The sequence below is a fragment of the Geotrypetes seraphini genome, chromosome 6, assembly GCF_902459505.1.
Source record: "Geotrypetes seraphini chromosome 6, aGeoSer1.1, whole genome shotgun sequence".
In the NCBI taxonomy this organism is placed as follows: Eukaryota; Metazoa; Chordata; class Amphibia; order Gymnophiona; family Dermophiidae; genus Geotrypetes; species Geotrypetes seraphini.
Window position 1 is genome coordinate 234,633,710 of NC_047089.1, and position 20,122 is coordinate 234,653,831.

At 45.6% G+C, this 20,122-nt stretch overlaps 1 protein-coding gene across 16 annotated transcripts in view; it reads left to right on the forward strand.

Moving 5' to 3' along the window:
* DYRK1A (dual specificity tyrosine phosphorylation regulated kinase 1A) overlaps positions 1–20,122 on the forward strand; it is a 684,276-nt gene that overhangs the window by 360,925 nt on the left and 303,229 nt on the right. For 15 of the 16 annotated variants that reach the window (XM_033950290.1, XM_033950291.1, XM_033950295.1 and 12 more), the window contains one exon: positions 11,237–11,433. In XM_033950290.1, the coding sequence (XP_033806181.1) occupies positions 11,237–11,433 (197 nt within the window). Of the gene's footprint in view, positions 1–11,236; positions 11,434–20,122 lie in introns of those variants that run through there. The other variant, XM_033950306.1, reaches the window with a different exon arrangement.

Genomic DNA, 20,122 nt, shown 5'->3' on the forward strand with positions numbered 1-20,122 from the left:
CGTCGGGACACAGTATTCGGTGAACATGTTCTGGTGTCGGCCCTTCGGGGGTCCCACCCTTGATGGGTACTGCTTTGGTACGCCCATTCATAAGGACCATACCATTCTATCAAGCAATATAGAAGGAGAAATTAGGTTATTACCTGTTAATTTTCTTTGTTAGCTTGTAGACTGGTATAGTCCCCCATACTGTCTGTCTTTGTGCGGTGTTTGTGGGTTTTTGCTCGTGTGCAGATTTTGAATTTTTCTGCGGGTTCTAGTATTTTTCTAGGGCCGGGGAGAATTAAGAACATCGACGATGGCTCAGCTAGCTTAGCTGGTGAGCTGTCGAGATGTTTTGCTTCCAGGATCAAGTTCTATATATGTTCCAACAGTTGTTTAAAGATGTTTGTTGTTTTCGTACACTTCTGTTTGGAGTGGCATTTACTATTTTTCTATTAAGAAATTTCCTAGGTTCTGCTTGGGTATTCGGTAAACTGGAATGCAAATTTGATCTCAGTCTCCACCTGCTGGTAGCAGTGAGGCATATTACCCATTCGTAAGGACTATACCAGTCTAAAAGCTAACAGAAAGAAAATTAGCATGTAAGAACCTAATTTCTCCTTTTTTTGCCTCAGGAATATATCAGTTATGCTGTTTAATGTGTATCCAATAGCGCTGCCCGATTCACTGATTCACTTCGGGTGAATCGATTCGAATCGGTTAGTTTAAAAAAAAAAAAAAAAAAAAAAATTGGCCTGGCCAATTCGGTGAACAGCCCTCCTCCATTCAGGGTGAAAGTGAAACTAATCTAAAAAGCCAAGGTTAAAACCAAAGAGATGAACAAAAGGCAGTTAAAAATGTTTGAAATTTGGGATAAAAATTAAATATTTAAGGACTTGCGTGTTGGTAAAAGTAAGGCAAGAACTGCAGAAAAACTGAAGAACCCTGGTGAAATACGTGGCAAAAAAGGGAGCATTTAAAAAGGCAAAGAGATGACGTCAAGTGAGGAAAGCAGCAACAAACTTTATTTGAAAGACATAGGGAGCAAAAGCAAGGACCACATTTCCTTTCACTGACCATATTTTCTTTTTCATCTGATGTATTTTACACGTCTCGTTTGCCCTTCCACGCTGTTCATTTTCAGACTTTTCTGCTTCGGTATGCCTTATGTTTATTATGGCTGTTAGCATTTTTTCCGTATGAGCATTACTACTATAATATCTCTCTTGAATTGTGTTCATTATATGTATTGTTTGTCCTTGCCATGTATTCAACTGTGATTATAGTAGGTTGCCATTCACCCTACTATATACATAGCAGGTACTATCTTTTATTTTATTCTGTTACTGCTTTGAATCCTCGATTTAGCAATGCATTAGATTATTTTTCACGATGGTTTAATTCCTTTTAGATGTTATCTAATTTTCCTCTTAGTTTTATGCGTTGTTGAGCATTTCACTTTATGTTTTACTAACGTAATTTCTATTACCCCTCAATATGTTTGCTTAATTGTTTTATGATGACTTTATACTTTGTTTTGTATGGCCTTTTCTCCATACTTGCTTTATTTATTTTTCTAAACTGGTGTGCAAAATTGTTTTTTATTGCTCTATGTCTCAATTGCTTATATACAGTATATTGCCTTTGCTTTTCAATTGCTCCACATTTATTTGCTTATTGCTCATCATATTGTAATTGCTTTTCTATTGCTCTTTAAGTGCTTTGTATGACTTTTTGGTACACTATGCTTATTTGTTCTTGGTTTGCTTCATATTGAATATACACATATTTTTTATCCATACCTAAACCACCTGGGTAGATTGTATTGATTTACATGTGTTTATTCATGTTTTTGGATTAAGAGCTAAATTATATATTTTTTTCATTGCATGGCTTCGATTACATAATGTACTCTTGTTGCTTGCTCATGTTCAGTTTATAATGTGATTCCTATACACATGTTTAATTATTTTTTAATTATGTTTTGAATTATACTGTTTGTTTATTTTCAGCTTATAATGTTGTTCTTATCCATATCTTTTACATTTATATACATGTTTTTTAATGATGTTTTTAAAATTATGTCTTTAATTATGTTTATTTTGTTTTAACATGGTCCTTTAGACCCTTGATAAAGACACATGCACCAAAACACTGCCAGTGTCGAGTCTTTGAGCTATTGTGACAAATTCACCAATAAAGTGACTTTTTGAACTATGTACCCATGGCTGAATTCCTGACATCTTAGCCTCACGACTCATCATTGAGGCCAGTCCTTGGCTTCTGATTCAGTATGAAATAAACCCACCAGGATGTTTGAAACAAAACACCCAATTGGGCAGGAAAATCGAATCGAATCGAAAAATCAATCCAATAGGCTGAATCGAATCGAAATTTTTTTACCCTGAATCGGGCAGCACTAGTATCCACCATTTGCATCTGAGGTTTAGGATTTTCCATTGTTCGCTATTGGTGTTCTAAATCTGACATTTTTCTTTATTTTTCAATAATGCTGCAGTATACCACACAGATATTTTTTTTTATTTTTTTATTTTTTTTTAGCTACCAGTCTAACTTTGTGACTTGCTGCTAAATCCAGTACTGTTCCAGTGCATAATCATTACAAAGGCAGAATCTAGCATTTCCTTAGCAACAGCACCAGATGAATCCAGAGACTAGTGGTATAGCGCACATCTACCAGCAGATGGAAATAGAGAACTGATTTGCAGGTGCTCCTCTTGGATGGAACCTCTCCTGGCCATTTAGTATGCTCTATCTTTAGCAGGTTGAGACCAGGTAAGCTGTTATACAATTCCTCTTATAGTTCCTCTTACAATGTCAAACAGAAGTTTTTGCAGAAGAGTTCCTTTGATCCTTCCAAAGCCTCCAACTCGCAACTGGTCCATCCCCAGGCCCCTTGTGCTTCACAATGACGGGGTCTCGGCCCTCCCCGTCAATTCTGTCGGGGGACGGCTGTCCTTCTTTCTGGTGGGGCAGGCCAAGATAATGTCCAATCAGTGGGTCTATAGACATTATTCGAGATGGTTGCAAGTTAGAATTCTCCTCTCCCCGTCGCAGATTCTTTCTTGTCCCCGTGTTCAAGAGCTTCCAAGGTGGAATCAGTGAAAGCACATTCCAGGTGCTCCTAGACATGGGGGCGGTGGTCCCTTTTCCTTGGGAGCAAAGGGGCCAGGGGAGGTATTCCATTTACTTTGTGGTGTCCAAAAAAGGGGGGTCAGTCAGGCCAGTGCTAGATCTCAAGAGGGTCAATCAGTTTCTGAATGTCAGACACTTCCTTATGGAAACGGTGAGATCTGTTATAGCCACAGTGCAACCGTGTGAATTTCTCAAGGAAGCATACTTGCATGTTCCCATCTGGCCCCCGCATCAGCGGTATGTTCGCTTTGCGATTCTCGGACAACATTATCAGTTTCAAGCTATGTCCTTTGGCTTGGCCACGATTCCACACACATTTTGCAAAGTGATGGTGGTGTTGGCGGTATTTCTTTGGAAAAAGAGAATTCGGGTTCACCTCTTCTTTGACAATTGGTTAATCTGAGCTTCCTCCTGTCAAGAAAGTTTGCAAGTAACCCAGAGGGTGATTTCCCTTCTTCAGTCATTGGGCTGGATCGTCAATTTTCCAAAAAGTTCACTAATCCCCTCTGTTGTTGGAGCATCTGGAAGTCTTGTTCGACATGGCCCAGGGGAAGAGTATATCTGCCTAGGGATAGGGGCAAAAAGTTGAAGTCTCGGGTTTGTTTTCTGCTCTGGGTTCCACGTCCGAGAGTTTGTGATTATGTACAGGCGGCTCTGGAAGTGGTGCCTTTGGCCTGCTTTCATTTGAGATTGCTGCAACAGTCTCTTCTCTCCAGGTGATCGCCGGTGTCTCAGGATTACAGTTGCTGCCTGAGATGGGCCACCAAGCCTTGTGCAGTATTTCTTGGTGGCTGAACGATGCTAGTCTGTTCAAGGAAATACCTCTTGAATCCCCGGACTGGCTGGTGGTAACAGCAGATGCTAGTCTGAAGAGTTAGGGGGCTCAGTGCCTTCAGTCCTCGACACAGGGCATGTGGCCTCTGTAGGAGGCTCAGTGGTCTATTAGTCTTCTGGAATTGAGGGCGATCAGGCTGGCTTTGTTGGAGTTTTAGATGCTGATTCAAGGCAGATCGACCAGGGTTCTTTCGAACAGTGTCACGGCGGTCGCATATATCAACAGGCAAGGGGGCACGAAGAGCCCTCAACTGGCTCAGGAATTGCAAATTCTTGTTCTTTGAGCAGAGACGTGTCTTCTGCTTTTGTTGGCAACTCACATTGCAGGAAAGGCCAATGTTCAGGCAGACTTCCTCAACAGAAATCGTCTAGTTTCAGAAGAATGGGAGCTATCTCAAGAGGTGTTCCAACTGATTATTTGAAAAGGGGGACTCCCGGAGTTGGATCTAATGGCCTTGTCTCGCAATGCCAAATGTCCTTGGTTCTTCAGTAGACACAGGGAACAGAATTCCAAGTGGGTGGATGCGTTAGCTGTTCTGTGGCCTCCGCGAAGGCTTATGTACATCTTTCCCCCCTGGCCGATGATAGGCTGGATATTGCATCGCATTGTTCGCTTCCGGTGGTCATGGTGGCTCTGGATTGGCCACGTTGCCTGTGGTATATGGATCTGATAGGTCTGGTGACGAGGACCCTCTCAGGTTTCTGGTGATGCTGGACTTATGCAGGGTCCAATACCGGATGGAAGATCCCTCCCGCTTTGGTCTTACGGTCGATGTTAAGGTGTAGGGGATTTTTGGAGCAGGTTATTTCTTCTCTTCTGCAGGCTAAGAAGTCTATGTCCATGGCTTATGCCAGGGTTTGGAGAGTTTTCGAATCTTAGTGTGTTCAGCAGGGTATTTTCCCCTTTTCAGGCTTCTCTGACTCGCATTCTTTACTTCCTGCAGGATGGCGTCTCAAAAGGGTTGGCATATAATTCCCTTAGGGTTCAAGTGGATGGTTATTGATGTAGGGTGTCACACTCTTTTTTTGGCTTTGCAGCCTGATGTGGTACGGTTCCTGAAGGGAGTGCAACGTATTCGCCGGCCTTTGAAGAAACCATGTCCGGATTGGAGTTTTAGGTTGGTACTTTGAGGATTGCAGGGGAATCTCTTCGAACTCTTGTGCGTTGCTACTCTCAAAGATGTCACCTTGAAGATGGTCTTCCTGGTGGCTATGGTGTTTGCTTGTCAGATGTCTGAATTGCAGGTATTGTCCTGCAGGGATCCCTTTCTGTGCTTTTTGGCTGCTGGGTTATCGGTTCGGATGGTTCCTTCGTTTCTTCATGTCAATCAATCTCTATTTCTTTCCTCTTTCTGGGAGGAGGATTATGAGTCACAATTCCCTTCTTTGTAGCTTCTCGATGTGCGAAGGATGCTATTGTACTATCTTCACGTTACTAATGACTTACAGTGGTCGGATCACCTGTTGTTCTTGGGACACAAGAAGGGCATGGTGGTTTCCAAGGTGTTGGTGGCCGGTTGGGTCAGAGAGACTATTGCTTCCACTTACTTGATGGTAGGGAAGCCGTTACCAGCAGATCTTCATGCTCACTCAACTAGGGCGGTAGCTACGTTGTGGGCAGAGTCCAGGGGATTTTCCTTGGAGGAAATTTGTAGAGTAGCGACGTGGTCATCATCGAATATGTTCTCTAAGCATTACTGATTGGATGTGGTGGCATGTGGGGAGGCTTTCTTTGGCGCTTCATTTCCCATTTGTATAAGGACTGCTTTGCTACAGCCCTCTAGTCTCTGGATTCATCTGCTGCTGTTGCTAAGGAAGGAAAAATTATGTTCTTACTTGCTAATTTTCTTTCCTTTAAATGCAGCAGATGAATCCAGAGCCCCACCCGTTCTTGCTATCTGCTATTGATTCACTCTTGGGGTATTCATGTTTCTTGTTATGGTTGGTAGTTGGTTGCGCTTTGATTTTGACTTTGTTTATAGGAAAGAAATTTTTTATGTATGCGGTTTTTGCGGTTCCTGATGCTTGGGCAAAGAGCGATACTAATTGGCCAGGAGAGGTTCCATCCAAGAGGAGCACCTGCAAATCAGTTCTCTATCTCCACCTGCTGGTAGATGTGCACTATCCCACTAGTCTCTGGATTCATCTGCTGTGTCTAAAGGGAAGAAAATTAGCAGGTTAGAATATAATTTTTCCATACTTTCCAAGTTGCAAATTTACTAAGATGCATATTAATCTGTTTTGTCCCTAAAATAATGCTTTATAGCAGTGTTTTTCAACCTTTTTATACCCGTGGACCGGCAGAAATAAAATAATTATTTTTTGGACCGGCAAACTACTAAGACTGAAATTTTAAAAAAAACACATTTCCGCCCCATCTCCGCAAGCTCGGTCCCCACAAACCATCTGATCCCATCTGCACAAGCCTCAGTTATGATTTTATATTGAACGTATTTTATTAAAGTACTAGTCTTATAGCCCATTACATTAACGGGTGCTAGAATATATGTGTGTGTGTGTGTCTCTCTTTATTTCTTTCTCTCTCTCTCTCTCTCTCCTTAGCCGCTTTCTTTCTTTCTGTCTTTCTTTTTCCTTGGCTGTCCATCACCACCCCTTGCCTGCTCCCCCTGTCCATTCTCCCTTCCTTTTTCCTCCCCTGTGTCCACCACCACCCCTTCACAGCTCTCCTTATGCTGCAGCAGTCCTTCTCCCTTTGTTTTACCTCCCCCCTGTCCAGCAGCACCTTCCTTCTCCCCCTGTCCAACATTAGGCTTCCGTTCCTTTTTCTTCACACCCCCCTGTCCATCAGCACCTCTTTCATTCTCCCCCTGTCCAGCAGTAGGCGTCCCTTCCTTTTTCTCCCCCCCTCCTCCTTCTTATCCCTATGATACACTTACCTTGCTCTGCCCCTGATCAGAGGTTCCCGACAGCTGCCCAGTTGCACCCATTGGAAAAGTTCCCTCTGCGGCATCCCGCACCCCTCCTGATGCGACTCCCACTGTCTTTCTTTCTGTCTGTCTCTGTCCCTGGCCCTGTTTGTCTTTCTGTATATCTCCCAGCCCCTGTGTCTTTCTTCTTTTCTTTCTGTCTCCCTTCCTCCCTCTGTCTGTCTGTCCGAAGCAGCATTCCCTCCCCCTCCATTTCCCTCCCCCCTCACCAGTTCCCTGTGCACCTGCCCCTGTGTCTTTCTTCTTGTCTTTGTCTCCCTTCCTCCCTCTGTCTGTCTGTCCAAAGCAGCATTCCCTCCCCCTTCCATTTCCCTCCCCCCACACCAGTTCCCTGTGCAGCAGCATTAGCGTTTCCTCTACCCCCTTTCCCTTCCCACAGTCGCGACTACAAACACGGGCCCGAGTCCTTTGCCGTCCCCCCCCTTCCCTTCCTGCGGGCCCGACTACACATGGCGATTCAAGCAGCGTGTGCAGCAGTCTTCACACGCTGCTTCGGGTCCTTCTACTGCCCTGATTTACTCTGGCACGTCCGGAGCAAATCAGGGCAGTAGAAGGGCCCGAAGCAGCGTGTGAAGACTGCTGCACACGCTGCTTAAATCGCCAGTCGGGCCCGCGGTAAGGGAAGGGGGCGGTGGCAAATGACTTGGGTCCCGGGCAGCGGAAAGTTGCTGGGCTCCTTGGTGGGGGTGCTGAGTGGCCGCGATCCCTCTCCTCCCAGACCCCCCCCCCTGGAGGAACGGAGATCGGCGGCTACAGCCGCCGGCTTCTGCGTCTTCTATCCACTGCGGCCAACCCTAGCGGAAACAGGAAGTAGTCGGAGAGGGCGGGCCGCAGTGGACAGAAGACAGCAAAGCCAGCTTTAGCGCAGTGCAGCGCTTTTCTCTTCATTTAAAAGCAGGTGAGCCGGCGAGGAGGAGGTGGTGGTTTTGGTAGTGAGTGAGGGCGGGATGGGGGGAGTCGCCGGCTGTGCTGTGCTTTCCCGATCTGTCCGCCACATACACATTCTGACCACGGATCTACAGATCAGGGATCACAGATCACGCAGGTCTTGAGTGCGCATGCGCGGCTAGCGTTTTATTATATAGGATAAAAAGAAACAATATTCTGTACAATTGTCATTTTATATATATAAATATTCAGAGCAAGGACCAACAAAACCCCTGTCTCCCCTCCCCTTCACATATATCCCCTCTACTATCAAGAAAACTGAACAAGCCAAATTATTACAGAATGCTACACAGAAATATCATGCTAACAGAATACTGCAGTCACACATGACAGGAATAGTGTTAGGCTTTGCAGTCCCCAGTTATGTCTCTAGCAGGATATATATTTCAAATCTGATATATTATAATGACAAAATAGAAAGAAAATGATTTTTTTCTACCTTTTGTGGTCTCTGCTTTCATCTTCTTTTCACTCTTTTCCTTCCAGCGTCTGCCCGTTCCATCCACTGTCTGCCCTTTCCCCCTTCCATATGTATCTGATTTCTTTCTATGCCCCTCTCCCCTTTCCATCCAGCCTGTGCCTCCTCTCTCTTTTTTACATCATTCATTCTAGCTTCACTGCTTTCTTCATTTTTATCTCTCCTACACCAGATCTAGCATCTTTATCTCTCTCTCATTTCTCTGCTGACCCCCTTTCCAGCATCAATCTCTCTCTACTTTCTCATTCCTGTCTCTCCCCTTTCCCTCCTCTAATCTCCCTGCCCGCTGTTTCCTTTCTTTTTTCCTTCTCCCTTCCCTCCTCCCCCCTATACAACAGTAGCTCTCTTCCCAACCCTTTCCCTCTTCTCCCAGTAGCATCTCTCCTTCTACCTCCCTCCAGGTGCAGTAGCAGCTCTCCCTTTATCCAGCAGCTTCCCAGCCTCCAACAGTGGCTTCCTCTCCTTTCAGCAGCTCTCAGTACATGCCTGCAGCAGTGATTTCCTTAGGCAGCCTTGGGTCCGTTGCCGCCTCTGAGGAAAGGGGAAGTTGCTAGGAGAGGAGACAGCCACTGTTGAAGGCTCCCCACGATCTTACTCCTGCTGTGCCCTGCACATTCGCGACCCACCCAAGCCGGCAAAAACAGCTTTGCATCGCAGGCCCTGCCGCCCAAGACGAGCCGGAGGCCCCTACCCGCCGCATCCTGCACGTGGGCAGATTCTTAGCACAGACGCTGCTGATGGCCCCAATCCACACGCTGACCCCCCCCCCCCCCGTGCATGCTGACCATCTCCCTTCTACTTGCAGCTTCCCCGCGGCCCTTTTCGGTGAGTCGGCAGGGGCAGCGATCAAGACAGGCTGCCAGCGTCGGGCATTCCCTCTGAGTCCCGCCTATTTTGTTTCAACTTCCTGTTTCCGCATAGGCGAGATTCACAGAGGGAATGCCCGACGTCGGCAGTCTGTCTTGATCGCCCGAGGCTGAGAGAACAAAAGATTTCCGCGAATACCACCGGGGCAGGAAATTTAACGGCGTCGATCTCGCTGGCCCTGCGCGGACTGGCAGGAATTTTCTGCGGACCAGCACCGGTCTGCGGACCGGCGGTTGAAGAACTGTGCTTTATAGCGTATTACTTCAATTTTGACAAACCTGCAGATATCAAAATAGTAAAATCCAGGAAGTAGTGATCAGACCAAATGATTGACTAATAGATCACCCTCACTTGTTCTGAAATAAAAAATAAAATCCAGCTGAGGTGTACTACCTGAATTATTTATGTTCAAATCTGTTTTTATTGTTTTATCAAAGACATAATACAAAGATACACAACCAGGAACCAACAATAAAGATAGTAGAAAGAATACAACCCCCGATCCCGATACCCCCCCCCCCCCCCAAAGAAAAATAACAATGAGAATGACCCGTACGTCTCAAGCACTCCCAGGGCCCTTACTCTTGTGGCCCCAAGGACTCCTAAGTATTTTTGTTCCCCCCCCCTACCAAAAAAAAAATGGAAGAAAGAAAAAGAGAAAAGAGAGAGGGGAAAAAGAATCTAGACTACACGTAGCTAAGAAAAAAAATATTTGACAGTTGCGTCTTCAATGTTTTCAAAATTGACAGTGATAATGACCAGCAGCTCTTTATGAATAAATTCCCAGTCTTGGCAGAAAAGTTCTTTCATACTTTACTTACTAGATTATTGGCTTGTTCTTTGACTGTGGCACTAGTGAAATGCTAGCTTAACTGGCGGCATGTGGTGAAGTTCCTTGAATCTTTTTCGGCTGGTGGGTTACGGCTGGTGGGTTAGGGTGACACAGTATTTTTCGTTCCATAAGACTCACTTTTTCCCCCAAATAAAGTGGGTGGAAATAAGGGTCATCTTATGGAGCGAATATAACCCCCCCCCCCCCCCCCGGGTACCTTTTTAAAAATCCCAGCGGTCCAGCGTGCTTTCTGCACTCCTGCCCTGTTCCTCTGCTTTCTTCCGGCAGCAGCAGAACGGTGCACAAGGAAGGCACGTGCTGCTCCTTGCATGGGTCTCGCAAGAACTGACGGAAGCCATTCAAGGAGTGGCGTGGGACCAGGCAGGCACGCAAAAAGCATATGCCTGCCTCTTGCCTCACTATGCCGTTTTCGGAAGAGAGCAGGGGAACAGATCAGGAAGTAGCTGTCCAATGAGGCAGGAGTGCTGAAAGCGCATTGGACCGCTGGGATTTTTAAAAAGGCAGTGGGGGGGGGGGGGGTGGGGGGCACTGCCTACCAGTGCCACTAGACCTGCCCGGGGGGGGGGGGGGCTTTCCAAACACTAGACCTGCCTTATACCCTGTCCCGACTTACCACTAGATCACCAGATGGGAGATGAGGTACAGAGGAGGGCGGAGACCAGAATTTTTTTCCTCCTCTACAAGGGGGTGCGTCTTATGTAGTGAAAAATATGGTAAGTCAGGAAGTGGGATTCTTGTAGCCCAAAAATATTCAAATATAGTCTTACCAGAAAGGCTCTAGTGGTCCGGATAACAGAAGAGCCTTTTCTATTTTCTCCCTGCAGCTCTTTCAGTGTCTACTAGTTTGATTCTTTGTTGAAATGGTGCTTTAAAATTGAGCAGTCACATTGTCTTGAAGGAATAAATTGTGGTATAGCTGTTAAAATTCTTTTAATACATTTCAACTAATACATAATTGGTCATGCAATGGTTTTCTTATTGAAATTAATGAGGTTTTTAGTGTAGTTTAATTTTACAATTTATTATGTTTTTATTTCCAGGTTTTAAAGGGTTTTAGATAAGGTATGTTTAAAGAAAACATGGTAGCTTGAGAGGAATATAAATACTAAAACCAAATGTTGTTGGATTTGAGGGTTTTTTTTAAAAAAAATCTATTTAATATTTTTTTAGGAGGAGAGACTTCAGCATGCAAACCTTCATCGGTACGGCTTGCTCCATCATTTTCATTCCACGCTGCTGGCCTTCAGATGGCTGGACAGATGTCGCACTCACATCAGTATAGTGACCGCCGTCAGCAGAACTTAAATGAGCAACAGATTTCTGCCTTATCTTACAATGACCAGATCCAACAACCTCTGACAACCCAGGTGTGTGATTATTTTTTTATTTTTTAATATAAAGGCACTTCTGGATATTGTTTAAAAGTAGCTGTTTACTCCATAAGAATTTCAAGGCATTAATTTAGATTTAACATTTGTATTAGGTTTGCTTATCATTTTCGTAAATTTTCCCCAGATTTTTCCTAACTCTAAAATTCAGGTTCATCAGTCCAAATTAAGTATAGCACATTAATGGCTGCCAAGCAATTTTTTTGTGATCTCAGATTTGTTCTCCTGAATTGCTTGCAAGCTCACTATATTTTGTTCAAAGGCATATATTGCAATGCTTGAATAAAGTCTTCACTAGCTGAGATATTTTAGTACTGTGTAATTCTGGAGAATCACATATGAAAGGACATAAAGTAAAGGTAATTAAAAGGCAGATCTCTCAGAGTGATGCATGACTTTTGCTATAAGCTTTGCATGGAAACACTTAAGAAGCTAAAGCTGTGTTGTTTATGAAAATGAGGAAAAGAGGAAATATGCCTCAAAATAGTTACATATTTACCAGATGTAATAAGGTACCATAAAGTAACATTCTTCATAGGATGACAAACCAAGGGACAAAGTCTTGAAATGAAACTGAAGGGAGGAAAGATTAATGGAAATGAGAAAATAATTTATTTTATTTTATTTTATTCCATCCATCCATCCATCCCCCCCCCAAAGGAGCCCAGAATGGGTTACAAGAGTACATTCACAATATAGATGGGACATGACTTAAATGATAATACAGACTTAGCAGACATAGCATAGTTGATAGTGCAGCATTTCAATACAGACATAACATAAAAATAGTACAGCTTTGCGTTACAGGTCTAAACATGGTTGATAGTATAGCATTTGCGTTCCCGTAGGGGCACGCTTAAGTTACATTGGGAGTGAAATTTGAGGTAAGTACTGTATTTTTTTGTTGTATTATATGCACCCCTCTGTAGAGGAAGAAAACCCAAGCCAAAAAAATTCTGCCCACCGCCCTGTCCTGAACCCTGTCCCCAATCTGGTGATCAAGTGGTAGGTTGAGACAGGGTACAAGGCAGGTCTAGTGATAGGCAGTTCCCTCCCCCCCACCCCTGGGGCAGGTCTAATGGTAGGAAGCTTCCCCCCCCCCCCTTCCCGGTACCTTTTTTTAAAAATCCCAGCGGTCGAACGCGCTTTCCACGCTCCTGCCTTGCTGGACGGCTGCCTTCTGATCTCTTCCGGCAGCGGCAGAGCGGTGCACCAGGCAGGTGCAAGCTTTTCGCACGCCTGACTGGTCCCACGCTGCTCCCTGAACGGCTGCCGTCAGTTCTCAAGGGACTTGCGAGAACTGGCAGCAGCCATTCAGGGAATGGCGTGGGACCAGGCAAGTGCACGACAAGCTTGCGCCTGCCTTATTCGCTGCTCTGCCGCTGCCAGAAGAGATCAGGAGGCAGCCATCCAGCGAGGCAGGAGCATGGAAAGTGCGCTGGATTGTAAAAAAAGTACGGGGGAGGGGTGGTGTTATATTCACTTTATAAGACGCAACCTTATTTCCACCCACTTTTTTAGAGGGAAAAAGTGCATCTTATGGAGCGAAAAATATGGTAAGTTGCACATTTAAGTTGTACTAGGAGTGTCCATTAAGTTAGGTAGCTGTTTAAATTGTACTAGGAGTGGCATTTGAGTTCCATCTGTCATGAATGGAGGTATTGAGTCACTGAGGCGCCTGTCATTAAAACGCTGAATTAGTAGAGGAAGGTTTTCCCGGCCTTCCTAAAGTTCCATAGTTTGTCTAGTGATCTAAATGATGGGGGACGATATGCCATAATCCAGATATGAAATGCAAATAGGAGCATTTGTGGGCTGTTTCAGTCTTGAGAGAGTGACCAGGTGATAGTCAGTCATTTCTCTACTTAGGATCTCAGTCTGGGGATGTAAATTTGTAGTTTTGTTGTCATGTAGTTTGGTATCATCTTGTAGAAGGTCTTGAAGGCAAGAACCATGGTTTTGAAGTCGCAGCGTTTTTGGATAAGAAGCCAGTGCATGGATGCTAGTGCAGAGATGACATGGTTGCGGATGCTCAGGTATTTCAGGAGGCAAATTGCAGCAGTTTGCACACCTTGGAGACAGGAGAGGGATTTTGCGGGTAAGTCCACTAGTAGCACGTTGAAGTAATCTAAGCGGGATAATACAAAAGCATACAGTAATTGGGTGAAATCAGTTTCTGATAAGTTTGCACAGATGCACTTTAGCTGGCAGAGGTAGTAAAAAGACGATGGCACTAGTTTGGATATATGATCTGAGAGTGACAGATTTGAGTCAAGAAGTGCTCCCAGGCTGTGGAAGTTGTTCTTGGCTGTAAGGGTGTAATTTTCCCAGGAAAGGGATGGATGGGGATATATGCAAATATCTCTATATATCCAGAGAAATTCAGTTTTTGACTCATTTAGCTGTAGTTTATTTACAGTCATCCAGTTGTTTATTTCAGTTAAACAGCAGTGAAGTTTTTTGATTTGTGCATCTTGGTGTTGACCAAGAGGGAGATATAGCTGTATGTTGTCCGCGAACAAGTGGATTCTGACTTGGTATTTTTCTATAATGTTGAGTACTGGTCTGACATAGAGGTTGAAGAGGAGTGGGGATAGTAAAGTACTCTGGGGGACTCCGTAACAGAGTTGCTTTGGTTCAGATAAGAAAGGTCCTAGTAATACTTTCTGTGATGTTTCGTTTAGGAAGAACTAGAATCATATCAGTGCCATTTCATAGATTCTGATAGAATGTAGTCTGGACAGGAGAAGAGTGGTCGATAGTATCAAAGGCAGTACTTAGGTCTAATAGTACCAGCAATGCGGCTTTTCCCTCATCCTGGATTTTCCAGCAGTCATCTACGATGTCTAGTAGTACTGTTTCTGTGCTGTGGTGTTTTCTGAATCTTGATTGGAAGTGGTGTTATTTCCATGAAGTCTCGTAGTTATGTGAGCACTAGCTTTTCTAGTATTTTTGAAATGAATGGGAGGTTTGAGACTGGTCTAAAGCTGCTTGGGTTGTATGGGTCCATGGTGGGTTTTTTTTAGGAGTGGTCTCACCACAGCAGATTTCTAGCTCTGTGGTATTATGCCTGAGTGTAGGGACTTGTTTATTAAAGGTAAGATGGAGTCCAAGAAAATTTTGCTGGTTGTTAGCAGTGTAGTGGATTGGCATGGGTCTAGGGGAATTGGTAGTCTACCGTTTTAGGTCATCATGGGAAACAGGTTTGAAGCTGCTAAGGTTTTCTATCTGGCGTAGGCTGTCGTGTTGTATAGTTTTTGGGATGTTTGGCAAAGCTTTGGTCTCTGTGTCCAGGTGGTAATGAACTCAAACATGAAATTGCTGACCTGCTGTTAGTGATCTGTAACCTGTCGCTAAAATCATCTGTAGTACCTGAAGATTGGAGGGAGGCCAATGTTACGCCAATTTTTAAAAAGGGCTCCAGGGGAGATCCGGGAAATTACAGACCGATAAGCCTGACTTTAGCGCCAGGCAAAATGGTAGAAACAATTATAAAGAATAAAATTGTGGAACACATTTTTTGCTGTTGTCTACTGTACTGCAGACTTGTTGGATCTGTTTGTTGGAACACGTAGACAAACATGACTTTTTGGAAGGTGTGACTAAACATGTGGATAAAGGTGAGCCAGTTGATATAGTGCAGTGTTTCTCAACCTGGCCGCTACCTGGAATCTCTTCCTGCCTGCCCCCCCACTGAAGCCACCACCGCCAATTCCTCCCTTCCCCACCCCTGAAGCCAACACTGCCACCCAACACGCTCCATTCCCACTGTGCCGCTGCCGCAACAACAGGGATGGGCCAGATGTGTGCAGCACTGTCCATTCTGAAGTCGGAGAGAAGGTTCCTTGCCAGCCAATTGCTGCCTGGCTGGCCCAGAACTATCTCTTTGACGTCAGAATTGACGGGGGAAGAGGGAAGACTTGTGGGCTGGCTGCGTGCAGTCACTGCATGCGCCTGGCTCATCCCTGTTGCGGCAGTGGGGGTGGTAATAGAGTGTGTCAGGTGACTGAGTCAGTTTCAGGGGTGGGCATGGAGGAATCAGCGATGGTGGCTTCAGTGGAGGGGCAGATAGGGAGAGGAAGAAAAAGTTGAAGGGGTAATGAAGTGTATCGGGTGACAGAGTCAGCTTGGGGGGTGGTGCGGGGAGGCAGGAAGAAATCTGCAGCAGTGGCTTAAGCGGGGGGGGGGCAGGTAGGGAAAGAGGAAGAGAAAGTTTGGGTGGAATGGAGTGTGTTGGGTGGCAGGGTTGGCTTTGGGGGTGGGGTGGAGAGGCAAGGAGAAATCGGCAGGGGGGCTTCAGTGGGGGGTGGCAGGCAGAGAGAGAGAGGAAGAAAAAGTTGAACTCAAGGAGGGATAGAGAGATGTTGATTGGGGAATGGAATGAGGTCTGGAGGAGAGGAAGCATGCTGGAAGCAGAAAGAAAGAGAGAAATATTGGATGCACAGTCAGAAGGAAGTGCAACCAGAGACTCATGAAAACACCAGACAATAAAGGTAAGAAAAATTATTTTCAATTTAGTGATCAAAATGTGTCAGTTTTGAGAATTTATATCTGCTGTCTATATTTTGCTCTATATTTGTCTATTTTTTCTATAGTTGTTACTGATTGCATATTTTAAGGTCATCTGCCTTGGCCTCTTTGAAACCCCCCGAATATAAATGATGATTAATATTTTCTCTGCATACAGTTTTTTTTAATTTTGTGGTTACCATTTATTTTATGTTATTTCTTCCATTTGTGCGTCGCACATATGTATACAAGCTCTAGGCGACATTACAGAGGAAGGGGGTTAGAAGAGGGTATTAAAATTTTAAGGTGCCAGAGGGCTGGGATGGAATTTAAAGATGCTGGAGGGCTGGGACAAAATTTAAATGTGCCAGGTATATATTAGTACACAATTTGGTTCAGAATGTGGGTTTTTTTTCCCCTCCTCTAAATCTGGGGTGCGTCTTATGGAGCAAAAAAATACAGTATGCAAATTTGATGAGCCCACAGATGGAAGAGTCCTCACCCATATCCGGACTCTCGTAGATATTAAGCTGAATTGACTCGTTGAGGGTATCAGCATCATTCAGGATGGAAGTGTCAGAAGACAGGAGAGTCATAGCATCCATGTGCAAGCCAAGGCAATCCAGATCTATGGTAGCTGGCATAGAGGAACCCACAGAGGAACTACCAGCAATGGAGAGACCTGGTTTGAAAGAGGAGACACTCACCTGCTGCATCAACAGAGCTGTGCCCATGGAATACGCTATCCACAAGAGAACAAAATCCAGAGAAAACGCATACCCTGGAGCAGTGGCTTGGTCTTGCTGAGTTGCTGATGCTACCCAGGAGTCCCCTGACTGTGTACAGGCGCTTGGCGCTATCATCCAAAATGGAAATTGAGCGGGATTTTCTTCTTATATCTTGGACCCATGCCAGCTCCCCAGCCTTCGAGGACCCAGAGGCCTGAAGGCCTGAAGCATCTGCCTTCTCCCTTACCACATTGCGGCATGCGGTACTCTGTACTAATTTTAAGCAAAATCAAAGGGGTTTTTAGGCAGAATTTAGCTTAGAAAAAAAGATCAATAAAAATCCAAGATGGCCACCACCAGCAAATTTGCACCAAAAACAGACAAAAATAATTTTCAAAGATAAAAGAGCAATGATTTGGGGTTTGAGGAGGTAGAAGACCTGAACCCTACCCTCAGAAACCCTCAAAAACAATTTACAGACCTCCCCCAAAGCTCTCGTAGGAAATAATGGCGATGTACTCACAGTCACTGAAGTGCCTTTTTACTGCAGCTGAATGGAGGAAAATTATTTTCTGCCTCAGAAATGCTCCAAAAGGACCCAGCTTCAAGATCTTTGGACTGCCAGATAGGCGAACCCTGACCGAAACCTCCACCCCCTTGGAACCTCTCCACGCAACTGGGGGTTAAAAATGCAGCCTGCACTCTGCAACTCCAAGGGGCAATTACTTAGGACGCACTCAGCTTGTGTTTAAACCTCTGGAATGGTCAGAAGACAAGCTAGCTCCCAGGGGCAGGGACCCTGAGCCTGAACAAGGTGGCACACAGCAGGCTGGCTCCACAGATCTAAAAGTTTCTCTGTGAAGCAATAGTCCAGTTCCTTGAACTTCTTTTTCTCCAGCAGACGAACACTGTAAGGGGTCTCATGGCACCCAAGCCACTGAAAACGAACTTTTAATCGAAAAAAACTAAGAAAAAGATACAGAGCAGATTAGAAGACTTCTGAACAGATCGCTTGCAGAAATTGAAACTGCAGGAGTTCTGTCTCTCTTACTCAGTAGTAGGAGGAGCTCATGGTGAGGAAGGTGTGGGAAAAGTGTGGATTTCTGTAACTCCTGGATCGCGGGAATGGATTGTACACCTTGCATATAGAATACGGAAGGGATGTATCAGAACTCTTACTACTACTATTTATCATTTCTGTAGTGCTGCCAGATGTATGCAGCACTGTACATTAAACATGTCAGACAATCCCTGCTTGTTAGAGCTTACAATCTAATCAAAACAGACAAAAGGGATAAATAGAGGTTAGAGAATTTCTCACAGAAGGAATGATAAAACTACTATCTCCACTACAAATCTAAGAACATAAGAATAGCCTTACTGGGTCAGACCAGTGGTCCATCAAGCCCTGTAGCCAGACCCAAGGAGTAGTAATATTCCATGCTACCGATCCAGGGCAAGCAGTGGCTTCCCCCATGTCTTTCTCAATAACAGACTATGGACTTTTCCTCCAGGAAATTGTCCAAACCTTTCTTTAAACCAGCTACGCTATCCACTCTTACCAATGCGTTCCAGATCTTAACTATTCTCCCCTGAAGGCCTGCCTGTCCCCCCCCCCTTTGAAGGCTTGTCCCCCCCTTGAAGGTCTGCCTCCCTCCTTGAAGGCTTGCCCCCCCTTTAAAGCCTATCCCACCCCTTTAAAGCCTATCCCACCCCTGAAGGCCTGCTTGTCCCCCCCATTGAAGACCTGTCCCCCCCTTTGAAGGCCTGCCTCCTCCCTTGAAGGCTTGTCCCCCCTTGAAGGCCTGCCTGTCCCCCCCTTGAAGACCTGCCTCCCCCCTTGAAAGCCTATCCCACCCTGAAGGTCTGCCTGTCCGCCCCTTAAAGACCTGTCCATCCCCCTTTGAAGGCCTGCCTGCCTGTCCAACTCCGAAGGACTGCTCACTCCCCCACCCCCCGGCGTCCGGCTTCCACCTCCTAGCCTTCCGCTTCCCCCCCGGCCTCCCCACACTGTTTACTTTCCAGGAACATCCTGCAAACAAGATCGCGGTGTTAGCGATCTTAGTAACGCTTCGGAGCTGTTAACTCTGTCGCGGTCCTGCCCCTCCTCTGACGTCAGAGGAGGGGCGGGACTGCGACGGAGGAAACATCTCCGAAGCGGTACTAAGATCGCTGACACCGCGATCTTTGACAGCAGCACTTCCCGACTGACCCTCTCCCCTCGCCTTCTAAAGCAGGTGCGGGAGCTGCTGCTCCTGCTTTAGGGGGCGAGGGGGGAGGGTCAGGCGAATCGGGATGTTGTATTTTTGGTTTTTGTTTTGAACCGATTCGAATCGATTCACCCGAAGTGAATCGGTGAATCGATTCGAATCGTGAATCAGGCAGCACTAGTGGAGACTGGTGTTTCTCATGCAGCAGTTGGGCTGCATTGTCAACGTCAAGAAGAGTCAGCTGATGTCGCAGACTTTGGAATAGTTGGCTGTTCAATTCGACACTACAGGGACACATTTTTCTTCCTGAGACGCACAGACAAGGCTTCAGTAACAGATCATGGATATCTTGGCACTCTTAAGTTCCCATGACCTGGCATTATTTGCAGGTATTTGGGTCCATGGTAGCCTCCCTGGAGGTGGTACCCTGGCCCAGAGTGCACATGCATCCTCTTCAGGAGTCGCTTCTCTCTCGGTTGTACCCGTAACGTCATTATCCCAGGACAAGCAGGCAGCATATTCTTGACTGATGGGTGACGGCACCGACGGAGCCCCGGTACGGACAATTTTAGAGTGATTGCACTCTAAGAACTTTAGAAAGTTCTAGCTAGGCCGCACCGCGCGTGCGCGAGTGCCTTCCCGCCCGACAGAGGCGCGCGGTCCCCAGTTTTCTTAATTCCGCGGAGCTAAGAAGACGCGTGTTTCCAACGGCTGTTGGAAGTTTTTCTACTTTTTCACTTGCCTTCCCGCTCGCGCGTATTTTTCTCTTCATATTTTCTTTCTTTCTTTCTTTTTTACCCTATTGTGTAAAAAAAAAAAAAAAAAAAAAAATTATTCTTTTTTAATTTTTTTATCGAACTGACCCGGCGGGGCCTGTTGGCACCATCGAAGCCTCGGGCTTCGATTTTGCTACAGCAGTATTTCCCTTCATGCCCCCGTCACCGGGTTTCAAAAAGTGTCAGCGGTGTGCGCGCCCTATCTCCCTTTCCGACCCACACAAGTGGTGCCTCCAGTGTCTGGGTCCGGACCATAGGGCTGAAACCTGCACCCGCTGTAGTTCTTTACAAAAAAGAACTTTAAAAAATCGACAAATTCAGCAGCGGATCCTTTTCGGTACCGCTATGGAAAGTGCACCGGTATCGACGTCGACGACCTCTTCCAAGTCGACTCCGACTACCTCGGCACCGCCAGATCCATCGTCGGTGTCGACTCCTGTAGGTA